The sequence below is a fragment of the Salminus brasiliensis genome, chromosome 6, assembly GCF_030463535.1.
Source record: "Salminus brasiliensis chromosome 6, fSalBra1.hap2, whole genome shotgun sequence".
Classification (NCBI taxonomy): Eukaryota; Metazoa; Chordata; class Actinopteri; order Characiformes; family Bryconidae; genus Salminus; species Salminus brasiliensis.
Genome location: NC_132883.1, coordinates 18,842,477 through 18,865,166, shown reverse-complemented (window position 1 = coordinate 18,865,166; position 22,690 = coordinate 18,842,477). Strand labels below are relative to the sequence as shown.

Here is a 22,690-nt window from a genome sequence, read left to right as displayed (position 1 = left end):
AGTGATCAGGTTAAAAAAAAGAGCTAGAGAATTCTTTTAAATGCGACAGGTTCTCGGCCCAGACCCCAGACGACTCTGGAGAGAGTCAGGGGAATTCTGCAGTGAGGTGTTTTGGATGTATGTCTGCTGCAAAACTCATTTCTCCGTTCTCATAGGTGTGTTGCGGGCAGAGATTTGTGGCTCACTCTCCTTTAGGTCTTGTCTGTCATGCAGTCCTCCTCACCCAGCTATCCTTCCTCCTGGGCCCTGCGCTCCTATTAGAGTGTTGGACTATCTCGAGCTGTTGCTATGGCAACCAGCTGCGGCAGAAATGATCACATGTTATTAGATGTCTCTGACTGCAAGCAGGCAAACTACTTGATATTAGCAAGAAAGAAAGAAAAGAAAAAGAAAAGAAAACCAGAAAAAAAGAGGCAACCACGCTGTGGGTTTCGCAGCTGACCGAACGAAACACTGCAGAGGCACCAAAACTGTCTCTCCTATTAGAGAGACAGAAAAAGCTGTGTAACCCCCCCCCCCCCAACCTCTAACACACACACACATACACACTAACTATGAGGCAGGGAATCATTCTCTGCAATTACTCCTAATCGCTCATTAAGGGTTGGAGAGTTTGGGAGGGGTTTAGCTCGCTGGACTCTTCAAAGCTCTAACCGATAGGCAGAAGTCATGCAGTTTGTCCTACTACTGAGACGTCAGTCACTTCGAGATTTGTGCACATACTGGGAGCCACCGTGGCTCCTAATGCGCGCCACAATTGCTAGCACTTTCGATCAACATGACAATGGACTTCAAATGTCATGTGTTCGCCAGCTCCATTTTGTTCACAGCTTTTTATTCTGAGTGAGCAGAAGCTGCTGCACATGGGTGCCTGCCAACTGCCAAGAGAATCCAACTAGCTCCACATCTGTCCTGCGAAAAGACTGCTGCCGTGTCACACCAAATGTCAGCGATTAGCAGGTCGAGTTAGCTGTCGAGAGTTCACATCAGCCTTCAGGTCAGTCTTGTCAAGTGCCAATTTGCCAAAGGTGTCGAGAAGACACTTTTAATTATATCAAAACATTGATTCTCAGTGTTTTCATGAGGGCTGGGGAGAGGATTTTTGAATTAATATGGGAATAATAAAAATAACGATAGTAATAATGAGCAGAAAATAGTAGACTAATAATATACTCAATTTTAAACTAATTAAATTATTGTCAGGGTCACAGTGGCTATTTAATTATTTTATTAATCACATTGAATTAATGTTTATTAACTTAATGTAATGAATGAAATTAAATTAAATGTTTGAAATGTTTCCTAAATGCAGACTAGAAAAGGTCTAATGATTTAATGATCTCCTCTGGGATTAGAATGGTGCTTGTGTTTAAACTGTTTTGGTTGACAACAAATTCAGCATTTGTCTCTATGCAGACTCAAGTCAGACAAGCTCTCCTGAAGGTATGAACGGAAGGCTAGCCCATCAGATTATCAAAAAAAAAAAAAAAAAAAAAAAAAGAAAGTGGGGCAAAATATACTTTTTCAGTGGCCATTGAAATTTTTGTGAGGGTACTGTAAAGTATACAGGACTATGTAATGTAGTATATCATCATAAACAATGTCAGATAAATAAACATTAATATCTGCAACTGTGGAAGAGGACTAGATGACCACAACTAAAGACTTAATGGTTTGTTATCTTAAAGGTATCTTTGATTTCTGTAATGGTCAGGCCAAATATACTGGTAATTGTTATTCCAATACCATTTATCTTAATGGCAGACAGTTGACAGGTGCTATATGAATACACTATTTCCCCTAGAAGGCTTACAATCACACACTAAAATAAAATTAAATAAAATCAGTCCGATCCATATCTGACCGCTGAAATGTATACGTCTTATAGAGAGCACAGCTTTGACCTCTGTGCTTTACCTTCGGCAAAAAAGAAATATCTTCTGTAAGACTCACTCACTCTCTTCCTCTTGTGCTCTATGGACCAAGACACCAATCAATAACAGTCCACCTACAGTGCAACGTCAATGAAACAAAACAGTAATCAAAGGACTGTGCAAAAGTCAGACAGTGCCCTTTGTTTATTTAATTTCCAATCAAAAAGTGATTTAAAAATTCTGTAGAAAATAGGACAGATATGTAAGACCTGGTAGACCACAAAACTGCCCCCTATCAGATAAACAGGACTTACAGTTATTTTTGAGAGAGAGGAGTAAATCAGAGCTGAGAAAGTGTTTTTGTTTATCCTTCCACTGTGTCTACAGAGTCCAAACATCAACATCATTGAATGTGCTTGCCATAATTTGGCGTAGTTTGGTGTAATGTCGTGTTATGCTTTTATGTTTTATACTTTGCTTTCCTGCTGCTGAAAAATGTATAACTGATACTTGTTGGCCGTTTTGACTGAAAAATCAATGACTGCATTGATGTCACATTCCTGCTGGAACACGCCCCATTTAGTCGGATTGGCTATGTTTATAAAGGAAATGGACAAACAGGGAATGAATCAAGCAATTATCTGAATAAATTAAAGACAGTTGGACACAACAGTAATCCATCCAAATTACCAAAGAAACAATAGTCCATGGACATCGATGTGTGGCCAGGAATGTCCAGCTAACTGAGGCTCAAATCACACAAGTTTAGAGGAGTGTTTTTGACCGTTTTCAGGCACATTTAGTAGACGGATTCATCCAGGTTTGCTTGCTTTTCTTTTTGAATAATTTTTACTTGCTAAATTCACTACGGTGGGTTTTCAGAGCGTGACATCACCAAACAGTGAGCTCCCACACTTTTCGGTGCCTGGATTCCAGTTGTTTATGTGAATTGTATGCACACTAAATGCTAATGCTGCTATACAGTGGGTGTGGTTGCAGGGAGTCCCGCCACCTGTGATGTCACATGCATAGCTTCTATTGACATTTGCTCAATACTATATTTGTTACAGTAAGATACATGCACATGTATGGAACTGCAGGTTGGACAAGCAATGCTGTTACTGAACTACACTGTTAAAAGTATACATTCCTCAAGGAATCTGAACCTCTTAAGATGCTTTTATGAAGAAAAAGGTTCCTTGAAGGTTTCTCAAAACACTTTTATAGGGTCCTCCACAGTTTCAAATTGATAAACGTCTAATTGAAGTTCCTTAAAGTACTTATACTTTTTAACAGTGACTGGCTTAAAACATGTTTTTTTATTGTGTGTTAATATCCTTTTTGAAAAATGTATGATTTGTCTGTAATATTGGAGCATTTTCATTGATTCATCCCTCATTAAGGGTAAAGGAGAAGATGGCATTTCAAACATTCAAAAATGTTCGATGATGTTTTTGACATGACAGCAGCGATATGCTCCATGCACTGGCCTGACGCAAAATGTCTTGAAACAGTGCATGTATGGCACAGCCTGGTCTGTTCTCCCTCGCCGATGTTTCACCAGCCATAGGGGACGCATTTACCAAGTTGCTCTATTAAAATCAGCACTGATGGCTCCCCATGAGCCTGACAGTGTCCCAACAGTAATGGCAAGGAATTAAATATGACTGTCAATTAATAGCTTGTTTACTTTCATAAGCATCATTTCAGACAACGCAGGGCTCTGCGTACTGACAGAAACAAATAATAGGAGGAAAGCCCACATACTGGGAGCCACCCTGACTCCTAATTCTGATGGAAGAAATCTCTTCAAATCTTGCGAGAGTACAAAGCTGTTAACAAACCACAGAAACGGAAACAACACAGCGTGAAGATGACTTTATCATTCAGATTTGATATTGTGTCTTTGTTATGCCAAGTTTGCTCAGTGCTGGCTTGAGATCAGTCAAGCCTTGAGCGTAATGCTGTATGCTGAGTTTATGTTTGCATATATGCATTAATCTATTGGTCGGTGCTAAACTTAGAGCCGGTTATTGTTATACTGCTATACAAGCAAACTGGCATCAGTTTAATCGTAGCATCGGGAAGAGCGCATCTCAAACCTTCATCAGGAAACTGGTTCAAAGGGAATACTCCAGTGTTCCAGTCGCTCAGCAAACCTGCGGCCAAGTCTCTCACTACTGGTAAAGCATGTGGAATTCAGAAACAGGTTCCATAAATAGATCTATCACCTGCTGAGAATCAGTATTGGAGCTGAGACTTTCCATTGGTGACAGACTGTATATGCTGCTAGTCTGAAAGAACCGCTCAGACGTGCTTTCAGTATATCACATGCTGATGTTTAGCCACTCTTTTCATGAGCCTGCAGGGACACTTATGAGGAGGAAAACCACAAAAATATCAGATATCCAAACCAGACAATGTAATATGCTATACTGCTCAAGTGAACACATATGTTCACTGTCCATTTAAAGAGAACCCTGACTGTTAAAAGATGAACGCCTCACTACTGTGTACCAATACTATTAAAATGTTAGTATTCAAATCTGAGTAAAACATGTATTATATATTTATAATGACAAAATAGGCTTTTTATCATCAAGCATCAGAAGCACTCTTATTAATGACAGTGTTGTGGTTTCGGAACCAGGGTTTGCTAAGCTGCCACTGTTGGGCCCTTGAGCAAGGCCCTTAATTAACCCTCTTTGCTCCCCAGGCACTGCAGTGAAGGCTGCCCACCGACCCAGACATGTGTGCTAGGAAGTGCACAGCTTCTCGTGATAAGCTTTCACATGACAGCATGACATGACATAATATAGAGGATTTTTGCGAAGTGAGTGTGCCAGATATCATTTGTACCAATACAGCTAGAAACGAAATTTATAGCATTTATCAATCTTTTATGTGGCTTTTGATTGTTTTCACAAGTGTCATAGTATGTTAATAAAACTATTATATAGTATAGCACATTCTAATGCAAGTCTTAACAATTAGTGTTCTCTTTAACTACGATGTGAGTGCATTTTGTAGATTTCAAATTTTGTAGTTTCCTCTCACTGCAGGCCATCTGTTGCTGTGTAATTTGTCTCTCTGACCTCCTACTGACTAGCAAGGATGTAATATTTCACAAAATTCACCAAACTCATTATAAGCCAGATCCATGAGGCCAGCAAACAGTGATTCTGTGTTCAGAAACTGTGCACTAATAAAGGCATATTCTGCATTGACGAAAGAAGCTGTGTGCTTTTAAGGTGGCACTACAAGGTTCTTATAAAGTGGCCAGTAAATGCACACAAAGTTGAACAATCTCAGCAGTGCTGCTATGCCTGATACACTCGTGAAAAACACACTCATTCAACAACCCTATCAGTGACACCGTTGTGCTGATGACAGTCGAACAAGCACAAATATCTGGACAGCAGTTGGCCTATGGTGATCCGTTTTCATTGATGGATGGAAAAGAGTGGGTGAAATGCAAAAACACCAAGTGCATGAAAGGGCAGTACAGTAGCCTTTGTCATACGGTACCTCTGAGAGAAGATGTCCCTGTAGGGGCTGCCGTGCTGCATGGCGATGCCGTAGCCTCTGTCTGGAGCACTGTTGCTCACCGTGTAGAAGGAGCAATCCTCATCATTAATGGCCACATACTCAAGCACAGCTGCATCCCACACAAATGCAAAGCGGCCGTACTTCACCTGAGAGAGAAGGAGACAGAGAACAATGCAGCCAAATCAGAGACTCAGAAGGTGATAATCCTATTCAAAGAAGAGCAGATGCCTGGGAGACAGACAGATTCAAAAGCAAATGAAGCACTAAGCAGCTCACTTCTAATAATGCGAGCAGGTGCTGAATGTATTGGTAAGAGTCTGGCAAAGACATATAGCTTGTTATTGAAACAGCTGGATTAAATATGAACATAATGTACCTCTCTTCCTTTATCTCTGTTAATTGTTTGCAGAGGCCTGACCATGACGTTGTGAACACACAAGCCTTTGCTACGTAATGCAGAAGTCTGGAAAAATTTGACAGTTCAAGGAAAAGATTGGCAAAAAAATAAATGTTAACACTTTGCTTGGATTGTCCACTGTAGAAAAAATATATATCTTAAATGCAACTGAACTCAAAGTTGAATATAAAAGATTGTCTGTTGAACATAATCCTGTACCTAACCCTAACCTTAACATTAACTTTATATGGTTAGGTTTAAGGTTAAATTTAAGGTTTATGTTACGATTTATGGTTAGGTTAGGAATCACGGTTGATTCAATGATATGGTTAAGGTTAGAATTAAGGGTTGATTGATTCATGGGTATGGTTATGGTTAGGATTGATTCAGGGTTAGGGTTAGGATTAAGGGTTGATTCAAGGCTATGGTTGAGGTTAGGGTTAAGATTTAGACTGATTTATGGGTAAGGTCAGGGTTAGGGTTTAGGTTTCAGTTTAGGATTTAGGTACAGCGGCACACACACACACACACACACACACACACACACACACACACACTAGGGGCAGTGAGCAAACACACACCCAGAGCAGTGGGCAGCCAACTCCAGCATCTGGGGAGCAGAGAGGGTGAAGGGCCTTGCTCAATATCCCAGAGCTCTAACCACTGAGCCACCACTGCTCCACTGAGCCACCCCTGCCCCAGTTAAGGTTAGGGTTAGGATTAAGGGTTGATTCATTCATGGGTACGGTAAGGATTAGGACTATGGTTGCTAAGAAACTAGACTTAGACAATTATCAATCTCATCTCAGTAAATAAATGCCCAAAATCTTAATTAGCTTCAAAATTCCACCAATGAGCTACATAAACAAACAAAAATAAAACAGGAAAACGACATAGCATGACATAACATTGGAACTACATTATAAACCCTATTTTATTGTACTATTGCACTTTCAAACTGAACCGAAATGTGTGGAATGATGCCACTTACTGTGCTGACATGAAAGTGATTTGAGTTGCCCTGTCATTCAGCTATGCAGAAAAGTTTCTTTTTTATGTTTGGACACACTGTGTTCTAAAATAGCATCATGTGAGAATCCCTGGGCTCCCTCTACATTTGGGAAGTGTAATGCTCTTTTATACTCCTGCTGTAAGTGTAAATCATGCTTTGCGTCTGCACTTAAGATCTGGAAGAGTGTGTTAAGTGTATAGTTTATTAGAGATGAGATTGGTGATTGGAGACAATCTTATTCTAGTATATGTTAGCATATTAGCCTATCATCTCCTGTTCTAAATAGTTCTTATAAGAACTAAGCTTTAAAATTCACTTAGCATTTCCTTCCAATTCAGCCTTTTCTGCTGATACCCACTGATGTCAATATGCCATGTCACAGTACCTGGGTACAAATCATACAGTGCTCGCACAAATAACTGAACCTGAACTGAATAAATAACCTGTTAATGTTCTCTACTTTGGTCCTATCAGTCAAAGAATGTGCCAGGCATGTGTTTTTCTTGTGAGGAAAACATAAAAAGTTATTTTTGTGAACCAGAAGATGTCAACCCTCATTGTAAAGTGAAAAGTCAACAGCTTCCATTCTACTGGGTATCCACACAATTTGCAGCATAAAAAGTACTATCCTCCAACCAGTCACTCAAAAGAGGCCTCTTCACCTCAGCCTGAACATCTCAAGGTTAAGGCTTATGCAAAAATCAATGGGCCCTGACCCCAGTGGCTTCCTTCTAAAGTACAGCCGGACCTTGAGTAAAGTGACTTTAAAGATTGCATGTCAAGAAATTTTCAAACGAGCTGATATTAAGATATGATTGATGGTTCGTGCTTCACTTGAAAGTCAAGCTTTAAAAAAAAAGCACCATCAGTTTTGTTTGCTAGTCGTGTATCTGACATTTAAACGTGTTCATGATTCACTCATAAAAGTTTCATGCTTCTGCAGTGGAGATGTACCAGCAGATCTGAAAGATTGCTGAATTTTTGAAGAAATGGCCAATGTGTAAACGTGTATAAATGGCTCACTCATAAACATGCATGCAAAAAGCATCTCACTTGCTCTACGCGACTTGACTGGCCCCAGCGCATAGCTGCAGGTGATTCCGTTTACCTCTGCTGGCTTGCTCAAATGAAAATCTGCTGTAAATGCTCACGGATGCCTTGGGGGCCCCCTGCGGATTTCTCTTCATTCAAGTTTTCTTATGACAGAAGGAGCTGTCACACCTCTGCAACCACGGCAGTCACGACTTCAGGAGTTTATGAATTTGAAGTAGGCCCAAACACATGTCTTTACTGTGTCATCCTGTTCTTTATTGCTCCTTCTGCGTGCAAGGCCATGTGTAGCTTAAAAAACATTTTAATCCAGCAGCTATAGCAATAATTACACAACCTCTACCACTGACCTGTTATGGATATGATGTGACCTTTATATCTCTCTCAGATACATAACATTGTCAAGTACATTCAGAGACTTTGGCTTTGTCCCATTTACTTTAGAAATAAAGCCTGCCCCAGAGAAGGTAGAAGCTTCCCATGTGCTATACTGCATATACTGTTATCCCTAAATGATATTATGAATAGCTGAGAAGACCATCAGGGTCTCTTTACCCACAAATACCACACCTCTCAATGATCACATTCAGGTGTTTTGTTTAGTCTCAATGCCACTAGCCATGCCTAGTCTGCCTTTATAAAAAAAAAATTAATGAAACAATAGCTCATTCTGAAGAGCTCACGGAATTCCAGTGTGGTACTGTAAGTGGATTGCCAACATTGCAACAAGTCAGTTGGTGAAATCTCTTCCCTTCAAGATATTCCACCATCAACTGTGAGTGTTATTATTAAAAAGTGGAAGCGTTTAGGAACTACAGCAACAGACCACGTCAAGTTCTGTAGTGCTGACCCCCTAGTATGACACTGAAGCAGTGTAGTGGCAGTCTAAACCATGCTTGGACATAATGTGAACCTAATTCCTTATGTTCCCGGCAAAGGCGCTAAATATAGTGAGCCTGCTTCTTCCTCTGCTCTCTAAGTAACTGTGTAAGAACACTAAATTGAAGACGAGAGGCAGAAGCGAAGTGTGTCGAGCCATACCAGAGGCTCTTTTTATTGATTCCAATTCAACTGAACTCAGGAGACAAGGGCTGAAAACACACGGGTAGCACAAGAGCCACGGCCACATTAAAGCATGGCTGCACTAGAGGAAGAAAACATAATAACAGGCCCACAACATACAAACTTAAAAACAAAGGTTCCAGAAAGGGTTCTTAAGAATGATGCAGCTATGGAACATCCACCTTTGGACCTTAAAAGAACCACTTTTCCCTGAGGATAACTTATTTTGAAAGACCCTTTTCCATCTTCCCTTTGTCTCACTGAAACAGGCTATTTTCATTCTGTTGCCTTGATGGCTGGTGTATGTAAAGGACCTCTGTTCTGATTGCTTGCCCTATATTTTGCTTCATTCTAGGGTGCCCTCCTCTTTGGTGATTTCATGGCTGAGGTGCAATTTTGCTCTTGTAATTCTTAAAAATGAAAATCTGTTTTAGCAATTTTCAGCAATGCATCTGCAAAAACGTGAATGTGATATTCCATCTCAAGGACAATTCCTCTCTCTCTCCCTCTCTCTATTAGACATGGCTTTTTGCTGGCAAAGGCTCGAATGGGTTGCAAGGTTAACAATGACAGGGTTGAGTGTTTTTGCATAGAACCTGTATGTTCCTAGAGATACAGCTAGAAGCACAGTTTGCAAGTTCTCAGGTAAGGAACACTGGCTACACTAGCCACCTGGACGTGGCAGAAAGAGGAAGCTATCACTGGTTGCACCTAAGTAGTACTGAGAAGGCAATGGTCAAAAACCCAAGAATCAATACCAAGCACTGAAGGCTCATACAAAGATCCCAAGCATACCTCAACATCCAGAAAGGTGTACATATTTGTCACTGTACTATGTACAACGAAATGTGTCCTCCACACACACACTAGTGAACTAGGGACAGTGAGCACACACACACCCAGAGCAGTGGGCAGCCAACTCCAGGCCCCGGGGAGCAGAGAGGGTTAATGGGGCTTGCTCAAGGGCCCAACAGTGGCAGCTTGCAGGAGCCCGGGTATCAAACCCACAACCCTGTCATCAATAGACCGGAGCTCTAACCACTGAGCCACCACTGCCCAGAGGTCCTGGAAGATTCTAGAGTGTCTATCCAAGTCACCAAACATCAACCCTGTAGAAAGGGTTGGGTGAGATTTGAAGAAGACTAGACTAGATCTCAGCTAGAGGCCACTGCCCATGAGGAATGGGCTAAGAAAGCCCTAATAAAGCTGCTATCAAAATGAAGCAGCAACCAGAAGCTGTGGTCTGGCTGTGCATCACATTTGCAGCAGGCCATAACAGCAAAAGGGAGCTTGTTATGAAGGGGTTGAATAATTCTGAGACTACAGTGGTCATTAAAAGTGGCATTTTGTATTGAATTTGGAGAAAACACTTGTTATATTAGTTTGGTTGGGCTGTTTAAACTATTCTGTTTGATTAGTTCATGGCAAACAGCTGAAAGCCTGTCAGTTTTGCTAATAAGCCTAATTTGCAATGGTGGTCGAATAATTGTGATTGCAACTGTACATGGACCAGGGAATTAATGATGCATACTGTAAACAGCATTTGCATAAAATAAGGAAAACTGGCCTTTGCCACAACCTTACGTTAATACTAGGGCCATTTGGGAACCTTTATTTTCAACAACTAAAGGAGTGACAAAAAGTAAAGAAAAAAGAGAGGGGAAGCGAGAACAAGGTTGCTAGTGCTCGAGTTGGAGCACATTAAGAGGAGGACGGTGAAGCATATCTCAGAGTGAGTGAGAACTATAGCCCCAAAGCCATGGCAATCAGGGGGGCTGTGATTCTAATTGTGCCAAGGTAATTATTTCAAGCAATTTTCCCTCAAACAACCGCTGCTCTGCGCATTCTAATCAGCACATTGTTTCCAGGGGAGGTATCGTAGCACACACACACACACACGCACAGACACACGCTCTCGCAAGATTCATGATCGCTACATTAAAGTCGTTTAACCCCCCCAACACACACACACAAACCCCCACACACACATACACATACATACAAACGTTGGAGTCAACATATTAAGCATAACATTTAGTTTAACCACTGGCAATGCAGCTAAACTCATTTACTATCAAGTGATCAGTGCAAGTCTGGCTTCTAATTACAGTGAAGTGAGCCATATAGGGTTTGGAAGTTGGTCAGGCATATCAACACTCTTTAAAGTGACTCGCTGCATAGAAACTGCACAATTAGTCTAATCCAGAACTCATCAGAACTGTGGATACCAGCAGCTCTTTGAAGAAAAACGTGGTTTCAGAACAACAATATAAGGCAAACGACTCTTAAATGTTATTATTATGATATTATGAATGTAGACACCTCTTTCAGACAGAGATGGGGTTATACAGCTTTCTCTTTTCCAATCCTGATACCAGTATTGAAACTGTGAGAATGGGCTGATACTGATCAGATCATTTTTGCCTTTGGAATCTATAGGCCTGATTTATTCAAATCACAGCCAGCTCCACTGTACTGTTAAAGGAACAGTTCCAAAAATCCAATCAACATGATTCATCACTTGCTGTTCAAGGAACAGTTAATCAGCCAACCCATCTGGCCATCATTGTTGACAGTCAGTTATCTGGTTGAGTATAAGCTGTGACATCCAGTGATTTATTCCAAATTCAATGTCAAGATAATATCCAATGGCAACATCAATTTGATGAATTTTGTGAGAGTAATCCAAATCAGAGTCTTCCAAATGTCACGCGTCAACGTCCTATGGATGTGATGTGAATTCCGAACACTTTTGTTGAGCAACCAATAATCTGCACCTGTTTAACGTTGGAACTCGTTGTCAACCCAATGTTGACAGAACTAAAATTCAATGACTGTCTGATGTTAGGGCCTAGTGTCTTTCTGACGTCACATAGATGTCCAGTGGCTGCTTGGAGGACAAGTTTGGTATCTGAACCCAGAGGAAAGAAAAAACAAAAAGGACATATCAGTAATGTCTCTGTAGTTTCTCCCAGACAACAATGAGATCAGATGGCAAGACACAGTCTCCTGCTGCTCAAATGTGTCTCCTGAGATAAAGATAGTAATCTCACATGTCTTCTCTTGAGTTTTAGTACAGATCTCAGTACTACATTCAGGACTAAGAGCATGTTCAGTTTAGATTTTATTTGGGCCATTTCATTTACCCTAATAGCTGGACATCTAACAAGTTTTTAAACTATTTAAATACACAGCAATTCTGTAGTATCTTTGATCCTTAGATCAAATAAATCTTTCACTTGAAGCCTAGATAACCATACTGAAGCTCTTAATTTGGACACATTAGAAAAAAAAAAGTTCACTTGAAAAGAAAAAAAATGTACAGAACAGCTGCAGGTAAAAGAGAAAGAGAAAGGATTTAAACAAAGAAATTAAGGTATTTGAGGTATTAAGAAACCTGAAAATACAAAGGAAGGACGGGATATTCTGGAGAAACACTGTTTATAATTTATTGTTCAAGAAATAAAAGGTTGGGGAATGAATGGTAAAGCTGATTGGACAGTTGTTTGTGCTAATTGAACAGAATGTGTTTAATTAAGGTTGAAAAGCTTTAGTCCTTCACTTCTGAATGTTTTTCATTGCTTTACTGATTAATTCAAGTAAATCATGTATGTAGCTTTTCGATAATGGTTTGAAGCAAATGAAGATTTTGTCATGTATTTAAAGAGAGTCCAGTGTGTGTTAGCAAAGTTCGCCTCGCATCCTCCATTGCAAACTATAGAATGTCTTGGCTGAGGACTGTGGCAGGTGAAAAATCATGTTAACTAGTTTTTTGCTGAGCAATCTCATGTTACTGTTCCTTGTTCATGAATGGGTTTTACAGTGTGCGGAAAATGTGGTACTACCACCATTCTCCTTCATTTGCTACTACCATTAGCCATTCATTATACAAGTCTGTCACACAAAAAAAGAAAGCCTGCCACCTAAAAGAGTCTAAAGAGGGTAAATTCTCTCAATGTACCCTTCTAAACAAACATACCCAATCAGAATTGCACACTGTAATGGTGATAGAAACCAGACAATAAGAGAGCTTAATGCCTCTAAAAGCAATTCCAAGAAATGAACACAAATATGTTGCCTTATATCTAAGACGAATCTTTTTTAAAAACCCATTCTTAGAGGAGAGATACACGCAAGATTTTCAAGGCAAAAAAGTCAACAAAGAAAATGATCTTCATTACATATAAAACTCTGGTGATTTTGCATAGTAAGTAAAATCTATATATTCATATACATACATATATATTTTTTTAAAAATAACCAATTTCATTTGACTTCAGTGACAGAATGATGCAGAAAATTTGAAAAATCTGTGAAATTGCCCTTGAAAGTTAAAGTCTGCAGAAGTCAGGGTTCCTATCAGTTTACATAATACCTTAATAACAGCTAATCCACACCACTGTTTTAATGTGCTGCCATGTCCGTTTACACAAACCTTCATCAGGTCCACTTTTAAAAGGTCATCAGCGCAAGCCCAAAAACACAATTAGCAATGGTGTCACCAGCTTAGCCAGAGAAAAGAGCGCGCCAGTTGACAAAGGACGACATGCCTGCTGGGAAAACATCTCGCTGCCCTGTGAGGCGGCCTGCTCTTTTCATTGATGTCCCACTGGGCCTTCTTGAGAAGTCTTGAGCCCTAAAGGTCTGATGTCATTGTGCCAGCTCAAGAACCATATTAGGGACCATTTTGTCTTGGTCTAGGATTGGCTGCCACAAACACAAAGTTTATTCTACTTCTCATCCCATAAAAAAAGGGCTTATTTTTTCTGTTGATCTGTTTATCTTGACATCTCTTAACTGCTGATTAGGCCCTTGGTGTAAATGCCAGTGTGAGGGCTGCTTTGACTTTTGCAGTAAGAAACAAGAAGGCTAAGTTACTGTAGAGGCTTCTTGACGTTTGCAGAGATTGCTCAGATGTTGCTCAGCAAAGAGAGTCTGGCTCAAATGTTCTGAAGCTCATCCTCAAGACTAGTGGTTTGCACAGTTTATACAGGCATTTTTGTGTGTGTACAGTGTATGCTTGTCAGGCCTGCAGAATAACAAATACTCAGATCTGAGATTCATAAAGCTTTATTAGTTTTGCTATTATAAATTAACATGCCCCTTTATGTACAGGGACATTGAGACCTTCAGGGCCGAATATAATATACACAGGTGTTTTATTCTTAAAGCTATATTACCTACAAATCCACAGGATATAGGGTTGGACTACATAACATTAATTGGAGATTCTTCATTGAAAGAAAAACGGCCCATATGCCATTAAACTCAATGCACTAGATTCATAAACACATTGTAACATTGTGGCAACATGTTGCCTTCTTTTATATATGAGGATTGCTGGCCTGTTGTAATATTTGTGTGATATGTGGCCCTACTGCCCTTGTTCTTCATTTGCAGTACACCACCCCACAAAAAAATACCACCGGAACCAGTCAGACCAAAAACTGCTAAGAAGCTTTTAGTAATCTTTTTTTGGTTACAATGCTTTGAATGGCTTCAAGTGTGGCTCATTTTACACCCAAATTATTCAATTATGCAATGAAGTTTTTTAGAAATTAAAATATTAAATTATTCATTTACCCAATTCAATTGTTTTATTAATTTAAATGTAAAGGTTGCTGCAATTTCACCAAGCAGCTACTTTTCCAATAATCCATATTTATGATTCAGAGACAGCAGCTTGTCCACTTAGGCACCCAAACAGACCTTGATGAATACTAGTCTTTAATATGTAACTAACATGACATTTTCTTGTACAGTTCACCTTCTTGATATCTGCTATTACTGTGTAGCACACGATTTTTGGTTGTCTTGGACACAGCATGTCCATTCAGGCACCCAAGCAGGTAATGAATATTAGTTTTTAATGGGTATAAACCGAGTAAAATGATATTTCCTTGTTAATTTACCTTCTCAAATAGTACCGATGTCTTCTGTTACAGCGTAGCATGCAGTTCCTGGCTGTGCTGGCTTCATCTGTTTAATGTACTCACGGCAGTTAAAATGAGATGCTAATATTATACAGAGAGAACAGAGCGGGGTAACATTAATTGGACGTGTTTGGAATGGGACAGCAAAGCAGCAGTCGTCCCAGAGACGCGCGTGGGGGTGCGGGGGAAGTCTCACACACAGGTGGCCTGCACCCGATGGAGCCGGCACAAAGAGCCGCGGAGATGTGGAGACTTTCTTTCCCGCGCTTCTCCTCCTCCCTAATTGGCCTTGAGCTGTCATTAGCGCCTTATTTCTCTTAGAAAACTAAAGAAAAGCAATTAATAGTTTATCAAAAACCATATGCAAATGGGCAAACCTCTATCCAAAGACACAGGCTGATAAGGGAGAGGGGAAATAATTAGGGACAGATGTTTCAGAAACAGTCCAGGACAGCTCACTGAGCTAGAACTCAAACACCGCTACTAAGATATAACAAAAGTATTATTTTTAAACGGTTCTGATGTCTCAAAACATGATGAATCCTGAGCGTTATTGCTAACTAAGTCTTACAGCATTCGTATCTGCCATATGTCCTTCAGAATCCAGATTTAGCTGGGGAGCAGCATTTGTATGTGTACAATGGAGCGTTCTTTTGCTTAGACAAGGGTATACGAACTGCCGCCGGCATCTATTTCGAGCAGGGCCACAGAAGTCCAGACTCATTTTTGTCAGCTGTATGTCTATGTCTATGGGTTTCTATTGTGATGTACTTGCTTTGTGCACTACTGGGTAACCCTAGAAGTCAATAGCACATCAAAGGCGCATCAAAGATAACTCACCCTGGCATCGTACAATCCTTTCTCCAGTGGTCTGATGATGAACCTGTCAGTTTATTTTTTGCACAAAAGCACTGAAAAGTGAACACTATTGTGCGCTCAGAAGTGGAAGCCGGAGCTTTGAAACACAAGCTCTACAAGTTCTCTGTGATTGATTGGCGAAAAAGGATTGCTGGCTCACATATATCGGGGAAACTGGTGAAACAGGCACAAAGGAGCTCTGTTTGTCATTATTTAAAGCAGCACTGCGTAGGGTTGTTGAGTTTAAGACCCTATTGGTGTAAATATGTAGTAGCAAGCGACTCTGGGAAGATCTATGGAACGGTGGATATACTGAGAAACACACAGGCTAGCACAGGTCATCAAAGTAAACAACATTTACATGGCTGCATACTGCCCTTGGTTGTATACAGTTGCTGTTTAGACCAATTCTGCAGTGAGGCACAAGATTTGTGAGGCATAAGGATTGTGCCAACTTCCACCCAATCTGCATCCCAAAGCATAAGGACACCAGATATAGCTTTTCTGTCTCCTTCCTGTCAAATAACGTTACTTCTACTTTACATAGTGCAGCTTTAATGAAAAGCCCCTTTGGCCATCAACTAAAATGCCTAAACTAAAAATACTGTCAGGAATAGGTTCTTCTTCATCTAACCCACACCATCCGGCAATAACAGACCATAGACACTGAATATTCACTACTCCGCTCTCAATTATGCAGCCGTCCGCTCTCTCTCTTCACTGCTCTCTCTACCTCTCTTTGTTGCACTTGGCTTGTCCCTGTTCAAGTGTTCTCTCTGTTCGTAAATAAAAGGCTACAAAGCACTATAATGGCAAATCCGACCTCGAAAATGAGTGTGTGTATAAGCCTCTGCGTTTCTTTGATCTTTTCCGCCAACACACCGGCGCAATAAATAATCCTCCTCGGAAGTGGGAGGGTGGGGGGTGGTTGAAGGAAGATGATCCGCGAGTGTGTCTTTTCAAGTTTCCACACAAAAGTACTATGGCTAATGGAAAGTATATGGCCATACAGTTGCGAGCTTAACCTAAGAGGATGTGCGTGTTGATAGTAGGGTAAAGCAGTTTGACCTTTGTGCAGGCCTATTGTACTTGTCTGCTTTGCCTCTTTCCTCTCACTTTAAAAGGGGTATTTAATGTATAGCAGGAGCATACGAGTCATACTCACAGGTTATCGCATTTGGCATGGAGACCATTTCTTGCTGGCTTCTGTTCATCCCCCAACACCATATTAAACACAATGGCTTACTTATAGCATTTCTACAGCCAAAGTTATTCCTAAGTCTAAGAAAGCACAGCTGGCCACTAAAAGTGTGGGAAGAGTTGCTCCTTTTTATAAATTGGTTCCTTCTTTCCTGTTGGTACAAAGTGATGCTAGTTGCTGGTGATGCTGGTGATTGACGTTAAGTAAAGTCTCTAGTGTGTGGGTTCAAGCAGAGATACTGGAGTGCAAGCATGAGTTGATTCTCTGTGGTGCAGACCCAGGTCAAGTCTCTGAGGTGCAGATCCCAGTCGAGTCTTTTGGGTGCTTAGGTCCAGTCTTGGTCTCCAGGACGCAGGTTCGAGTTGAGTCTTTTGAATATAGGTCTGAATCAAGTCCCTAGTATGTGAGTTTGAGTGAAGTCTGGGTTCAAGCCGAATTAGTGCAGGCCCGTGTTGATTCTCTGTGGTGCAGACCCGAGGCAATTTTCTAGGGTGCGACTTTGAATCATGTCTCTAGGATCCAGGTTCAAGTCCCTCTGCGCACCATCAGGCCCCTGCAGCTTATCCAGAATGCAGCAGCACGGGTTGTCTTCAACGTTCCTAAATTCAGCCATGTCTCTCCACTGCTGTTCTCTTCACTGACTTCCTGTAGCTGCTTCCCGCATCAGATTCAAAACCTTGACGCTGGCCTACAAAGCCCAGAAAGGACCAGCCCCTCCGTACTTGATGACAATGGTCAAAAGCCGATCCGCACCAAGAGCCCTTCGAGTTTCAAGTACGGCTCGGCTCGACCCACCATCCCTCAAAATCTGCGGAAGACAAGCGTCCAGGCTTTTTTCTGTCCTGGCACCGAAGTGGTGAAACGAGCTTCCCCTGGGGGTCTGGACGGCAGAGTCGCTTGCTGCCTTCAAACGCAGACTGAAGACCCACCTCTTCCGAGAATACTTGGCGAAAAGCTTTAGTAATGTAATAATGTAATAATTCAATATCTTTGAATTATTAGTCTATTCAAACTAGCTGAGATTTTTCTTGGGTAAATAGCAAAGCACTTTTGTAAAAAATAAAAACGGAAGTGCTCTGCACGCCACACTCCTTTCACCGCTGGTATATTTTATTAACAGTCAATCAAAACTGACATCCTAATACATATTAATGACTGCACTCAGTTTGTCTTTGAGAGCCAAATGGACAGTATATTAAACAAAAAAACAAAATCTTAGAATCTCAGAGCTACAGATTCTAAAAAAAGAAGCATAAGTACTGCATTACTTAAAAACCTTTTGAATCAAGACATCCCACTCACTCATATCTTTGTGGAACCGAAAGTGGTTCTTCAAGGCATCCCTGAAAGAACTTTTTGTAGTTTTTTTTTTAAGAGTGAAGTACATTCAGATTTCAACCAATGAGCAGTCTCTTGCTCTGATAATGATGCCTTTTACCTAAAGGAGAGTGAGAAGAAGTGTAGTCATTCCCTTGTAACTACAATGAAAATTGTAATTTGCCCCTTGAGCCCTACAGGACTTTTCTGCTTTTCTGCTTTTCTGGACAAGCTGAGAGATGCTACACAGTGTCGCGTTAAAAAGGCTATAAATCTACAGAAAAACATATGTGATGTATTACTTTTCTTATTAAGATGTATTACTTTTAAGTTTTTTTTTTAGAATCAGAATTATTCTGGGCTTGAAATACTTTTCAGATTACATAGTTTTATACAAACCGGATTCCAAAAAAGTTGGGACAAATTGTGAATAAAAACTGAATGCAATGATGTGGAGATGGCAAATGTCAATATTTTATTCATAATAGAACATAGATGACAGAACAAAAGTTTAATCTGAGTAAATGTAACATTTTAAAGGAGAAATATGTTGATTCAAAATTTCATGGCGTCAACAAATCCCAAAAAAGTTGGGACAAGGCCATTTTTACCACTGTGTGGCATCCCCTCTTCTTACAACACTCAACAGACGTCTGGGTACAGAGGAGACCAGTTTCTCAAGTTTAGAAATAGGAATGCTCTCCCATTAAGGCGAATACAGGCCTCTAACTGTTCAATCGTCTTGGGCCTTCTTTGTCGCACCTTCCTCTTTATGATGCGCCAAATGTTCTCTATAGGTGAAAGATCTGGACTGCAGGCTGGCCATTTCAGTACCCGGATCCTTCTCCTACGTAGCCATGATGTTGTGATTGCTGCAGAATGTGGTCTGGCATTATCTTGTTGAAAAATGCAGGGTCTTCCCTGAAAGAGATGATGTCTAGATGGGAGCATATGTTGTTCTAGAACCTGAACATAGTTCTCTGCATTAATGGTGCCTCTCCAGACATGCAAGCTGCCCATGCCACAAGCACTCATGCAACCCCATACCATCAGTGATACAGGCTTCTGAACGGAGCGTTGATAACAACTTGGGTTATCCTTGTCCTCTCTGGTCCGGATGACATGGCGTCCCAGTGTTCCATAAAGAACTTCAAATCGTGACTCATCTGACCACAGAACAGTCTTCCACTTTGCCACACTCCATTTTAACACGCCATTCCCAGTGCAAATGTCTGAGCTTGTGGAGCTTGCTTAGAAATGGCTTCCTCTTTGCACTGTAGAGTTTCAGCTGGCAACGGCAGATGGCACGGTGGATTGTGTTCACTGACAATGATTTCTGGAAGTATTCCTGAGCCCATTCTGTTATTTCCTTGACAGTGGCATTCCTGTTTGAGGTGCAGTGACGTTTAAGGACCCGGAGATCACGAGCATCCAGTAGAGTTGACCCTTACACACAGCGATTGTTCCAGATTCTCTGAATCTTTTGATGATGTTAAGCACGGTTGATGATGATAACTTAAAAGTCTTTGCTATTTTATGCTGGGTAACACCATTCTGGTATTGCTGCACTATCTTTCTGCGCAACAATGGTGGAATTGGTGGTCCTCTTACCATCTTGGCTTCAGAGAGACACTGACACTCTGAGAAGCTCTTTTCATACCCAATTATGTTGTCAATTGACCTAATTAGTGTTAATTGGTCTTCCAGCTGTTCGTTATATGCTCAATTTCCTTTTTCCAGCCACTTATTGCTACTTGTCCCAACTTTTTTGGGATTTGTTGACGCCATGAAATTTTGAATCAACATATTTCTCCTCTAAAATGTTACATTTACTCAGATTAAACTTTTCTCATCTATGTTCTATTATGAATAAAATATTGACATTTGCCATCTCCACATCATTCCATTCAGTTTTTATTCACAATTTGTTTAGTGTCCCAACTTTTTTGGAATCCAGTTTGTATGTGTGTATATATATATATATATATATATCAGATTATGATATGGAATTACATCATTTTGTAGTCAGTGTCATGTCCATCTTAGAAACTGTGGCTATAGGAAGTTCATCTGTATGAGAAAAGTGAAAGAGTTATCCTAATAGCACCGCGACTGCATCCTGTGGTGCATGCTCAATATGTCTTTGGGACAATATGTCTTCCTTGTTTTCCTTCGGAGCACCACTAAATCCTCTGATTTACGATAACGTTAACAAGTCGTAATATGTATATATGGTAAAACTGTTGAGCACTGACCTGATTAGAGTGGTATTATTTACAAAATACCCCAAACCAGCAACCTTACCAGTATAGATTATCCTATAGTATAGAGTAGCTGTTGTTATATAATGGTGCTGAAGTTTAATAGCATGCCTATTAATGCATTAGCCTAAAATGAGCTTGAGTGTTAGCCTGCTTATGTATGATCCTGAAGCACTACATACTTTAGGATACATCATTACCCAGCACCAAAAGGTAGAAAATTGGCTATGATCAACAAAATAAAAAACAAACAAACAAACAAACAAATACATAAAGACAAATAATGCTAATGTTATTTTCTATAATACAGTTAAAGCCTCTGTCTTATGTTTCGGGTCTGATGTGCACTATAGAGGAGGATGTGTTCTAATGCACATGTTTGAAATGTCCTCTCCCCCTGTTTGTTTGTGTGTGTGTGCATCAGTAATGACAACACACATCACAGGAGTCATTCCCTGCGGAGAGAACAAAAGGCAAAACCCACCCAGTAAGACTGTTCCCTCAGGATATGTGTGCATATACACATACACATACAAACACACAGGGAACATGGAATGTGCTCATGCGCTGTCTTCCAACTCACACATGCAAGCACATACCGATGTGAAATCCTGCATGGCACACAGACACACACATACATGCCTGAGGCCCACACACACACGTACACCCACATAGACACACACACATACACTCTAGTATATGAGTCCGCCTCATTGCTCATGCTGCTCTCGTCCTCTGTGTGCTCTCGGTGCCCCCCCCCCCCCCCCCCCACACACACACACACTTCATGAAGCTGAGCTACAATCTTCAAGTTCACGTTTTCAAGAAGTTACAAAAAAGCCAAACTAAAGCCACCTATCACACTATCACTAGTGGTCAGAGTAGTTAATGTAAAGAAGCACAGCACATCATACGCAACACATCAGAGTTCAACCTTTTTAGGCCTTTCCCCATGTACCCATGTTTCATTCTGACTTCAATGATTTCCTTTAATCCCCTGCAGAACTGATGATATATCAGAAAATGCTAATTTACTTTATCTACCTGCAGGTGATGTGAACCGACTCCACCAATCACAGCTTTGTCAAGCATACTGTTAGTATCTCCAAAAGCAGATCAAACTGATTGAGGGGATCCGATATTTGCACAAAAGCATTCATACAGCTTTACCCCCTGAATTACACCCCATAATTCCATACAAGCAAGTGAAAGCACCCGAGGAGCGGATCTAACTGTTTGTGTTATTATTTTTGACAGCTTGATCAACATGCTGTCACACTTTTGTGCTGTTTGTGTCTGTCATTTTTTGTCATTTTGTTTTGGTTTCCCCCATGTGCTACTTAGCACATGGCTCTGTTTATTCCTGTCTCTGACCGTAGCCCCACCTTGTCATTATTGTTCCCACCTGTGCCTCCTTAGTAGCCCTGCCCTGTCGTTAGTCTCAGGTGTTTCTTGTTGGTCTGTGTATAAGTAGTCCCTTCAGATTCAGTGTTGTCTTTGTTGATTTTGTATCCTGTTTTGCTCTGTTTTATTATTCCTATGAACTATCCTACTTGCTTTTATATCCGCCTCCAAGCTCATTGTGATACATAGCAAAATTGTAAAAATTGTGTCCAGTATAGTATAGTCCCTATGTTAAAAAACATAATTTTCCGAATGGTTTATGTAGCGTTCTTTATATGACATCCTTTAAGCTGCAGTTTATCACCAGCTTCAGGTTTTCATGCAATGTTGCGCAATGTACGTAAAGCATAATGTAACTGAACACATACAACACAAGATATTCCGCCAAAAGAATCTAATACAAGAAATCATACATTTCATATTTTTCAGGTTGACGTGGACACAAATGCAATGACCCCACCTCGTAGCTAGGGTAATGTGGGTGGATGTAACATTCAGTATTTAAAGACGTGAGACGTGAGACACAGTGGTTTCCTCCGAGATGCATTGGTTGCTCAGTGACGTTGCATTGGTGGCAGTTGCTGGTTGTGCATGCATTGGAGGAGGCCTGTGTCAGTCCTCACCCACCCAGATCTGAGCGGATTACATGTGACAGGGGGAGAGAACTAGTGAGCGGGTTGGGTAATTAGCTATCCAACAGTTGGGAAGGAAAACTGGGTATAAACTAATAAACAAACAAAACAAGAAAGCAGTAGGAAGTAGGAAGGTTTCC

At 40.7% G+C, this 22,690-nt stretch overlaps 1 protein-coding gene across 3 annotated transcripts in view; it reads right to left on the bottom strand.

Annotated features, from left to right (window-relative positions):
- Positions 1-22,690, bottom strand: part of grid2 (glutamate receptor, ionotropic, delta 2) — a 574,752-nt gene that overhangs the window by 19,809 nt on the left and 532,253 nt on the right. For all 3 annotated transcript variants that reach the window (XR_011979819.1, XM_072681911.1, XM_072681910.1), the window contains exon 14: positions 5,403-5,569. Coding sequence is in view for 2 of the 3 variants with exons in the window: in XM_072681911.1 (XP_072538012.1) it covers positions 5,403-5,569 (167 nt within the window). In the remaining variant the exon portion in view is untranslated. The remainder of the gene's footprint in view (positions 1-5,402; positions 5,570-22,690) is intronic.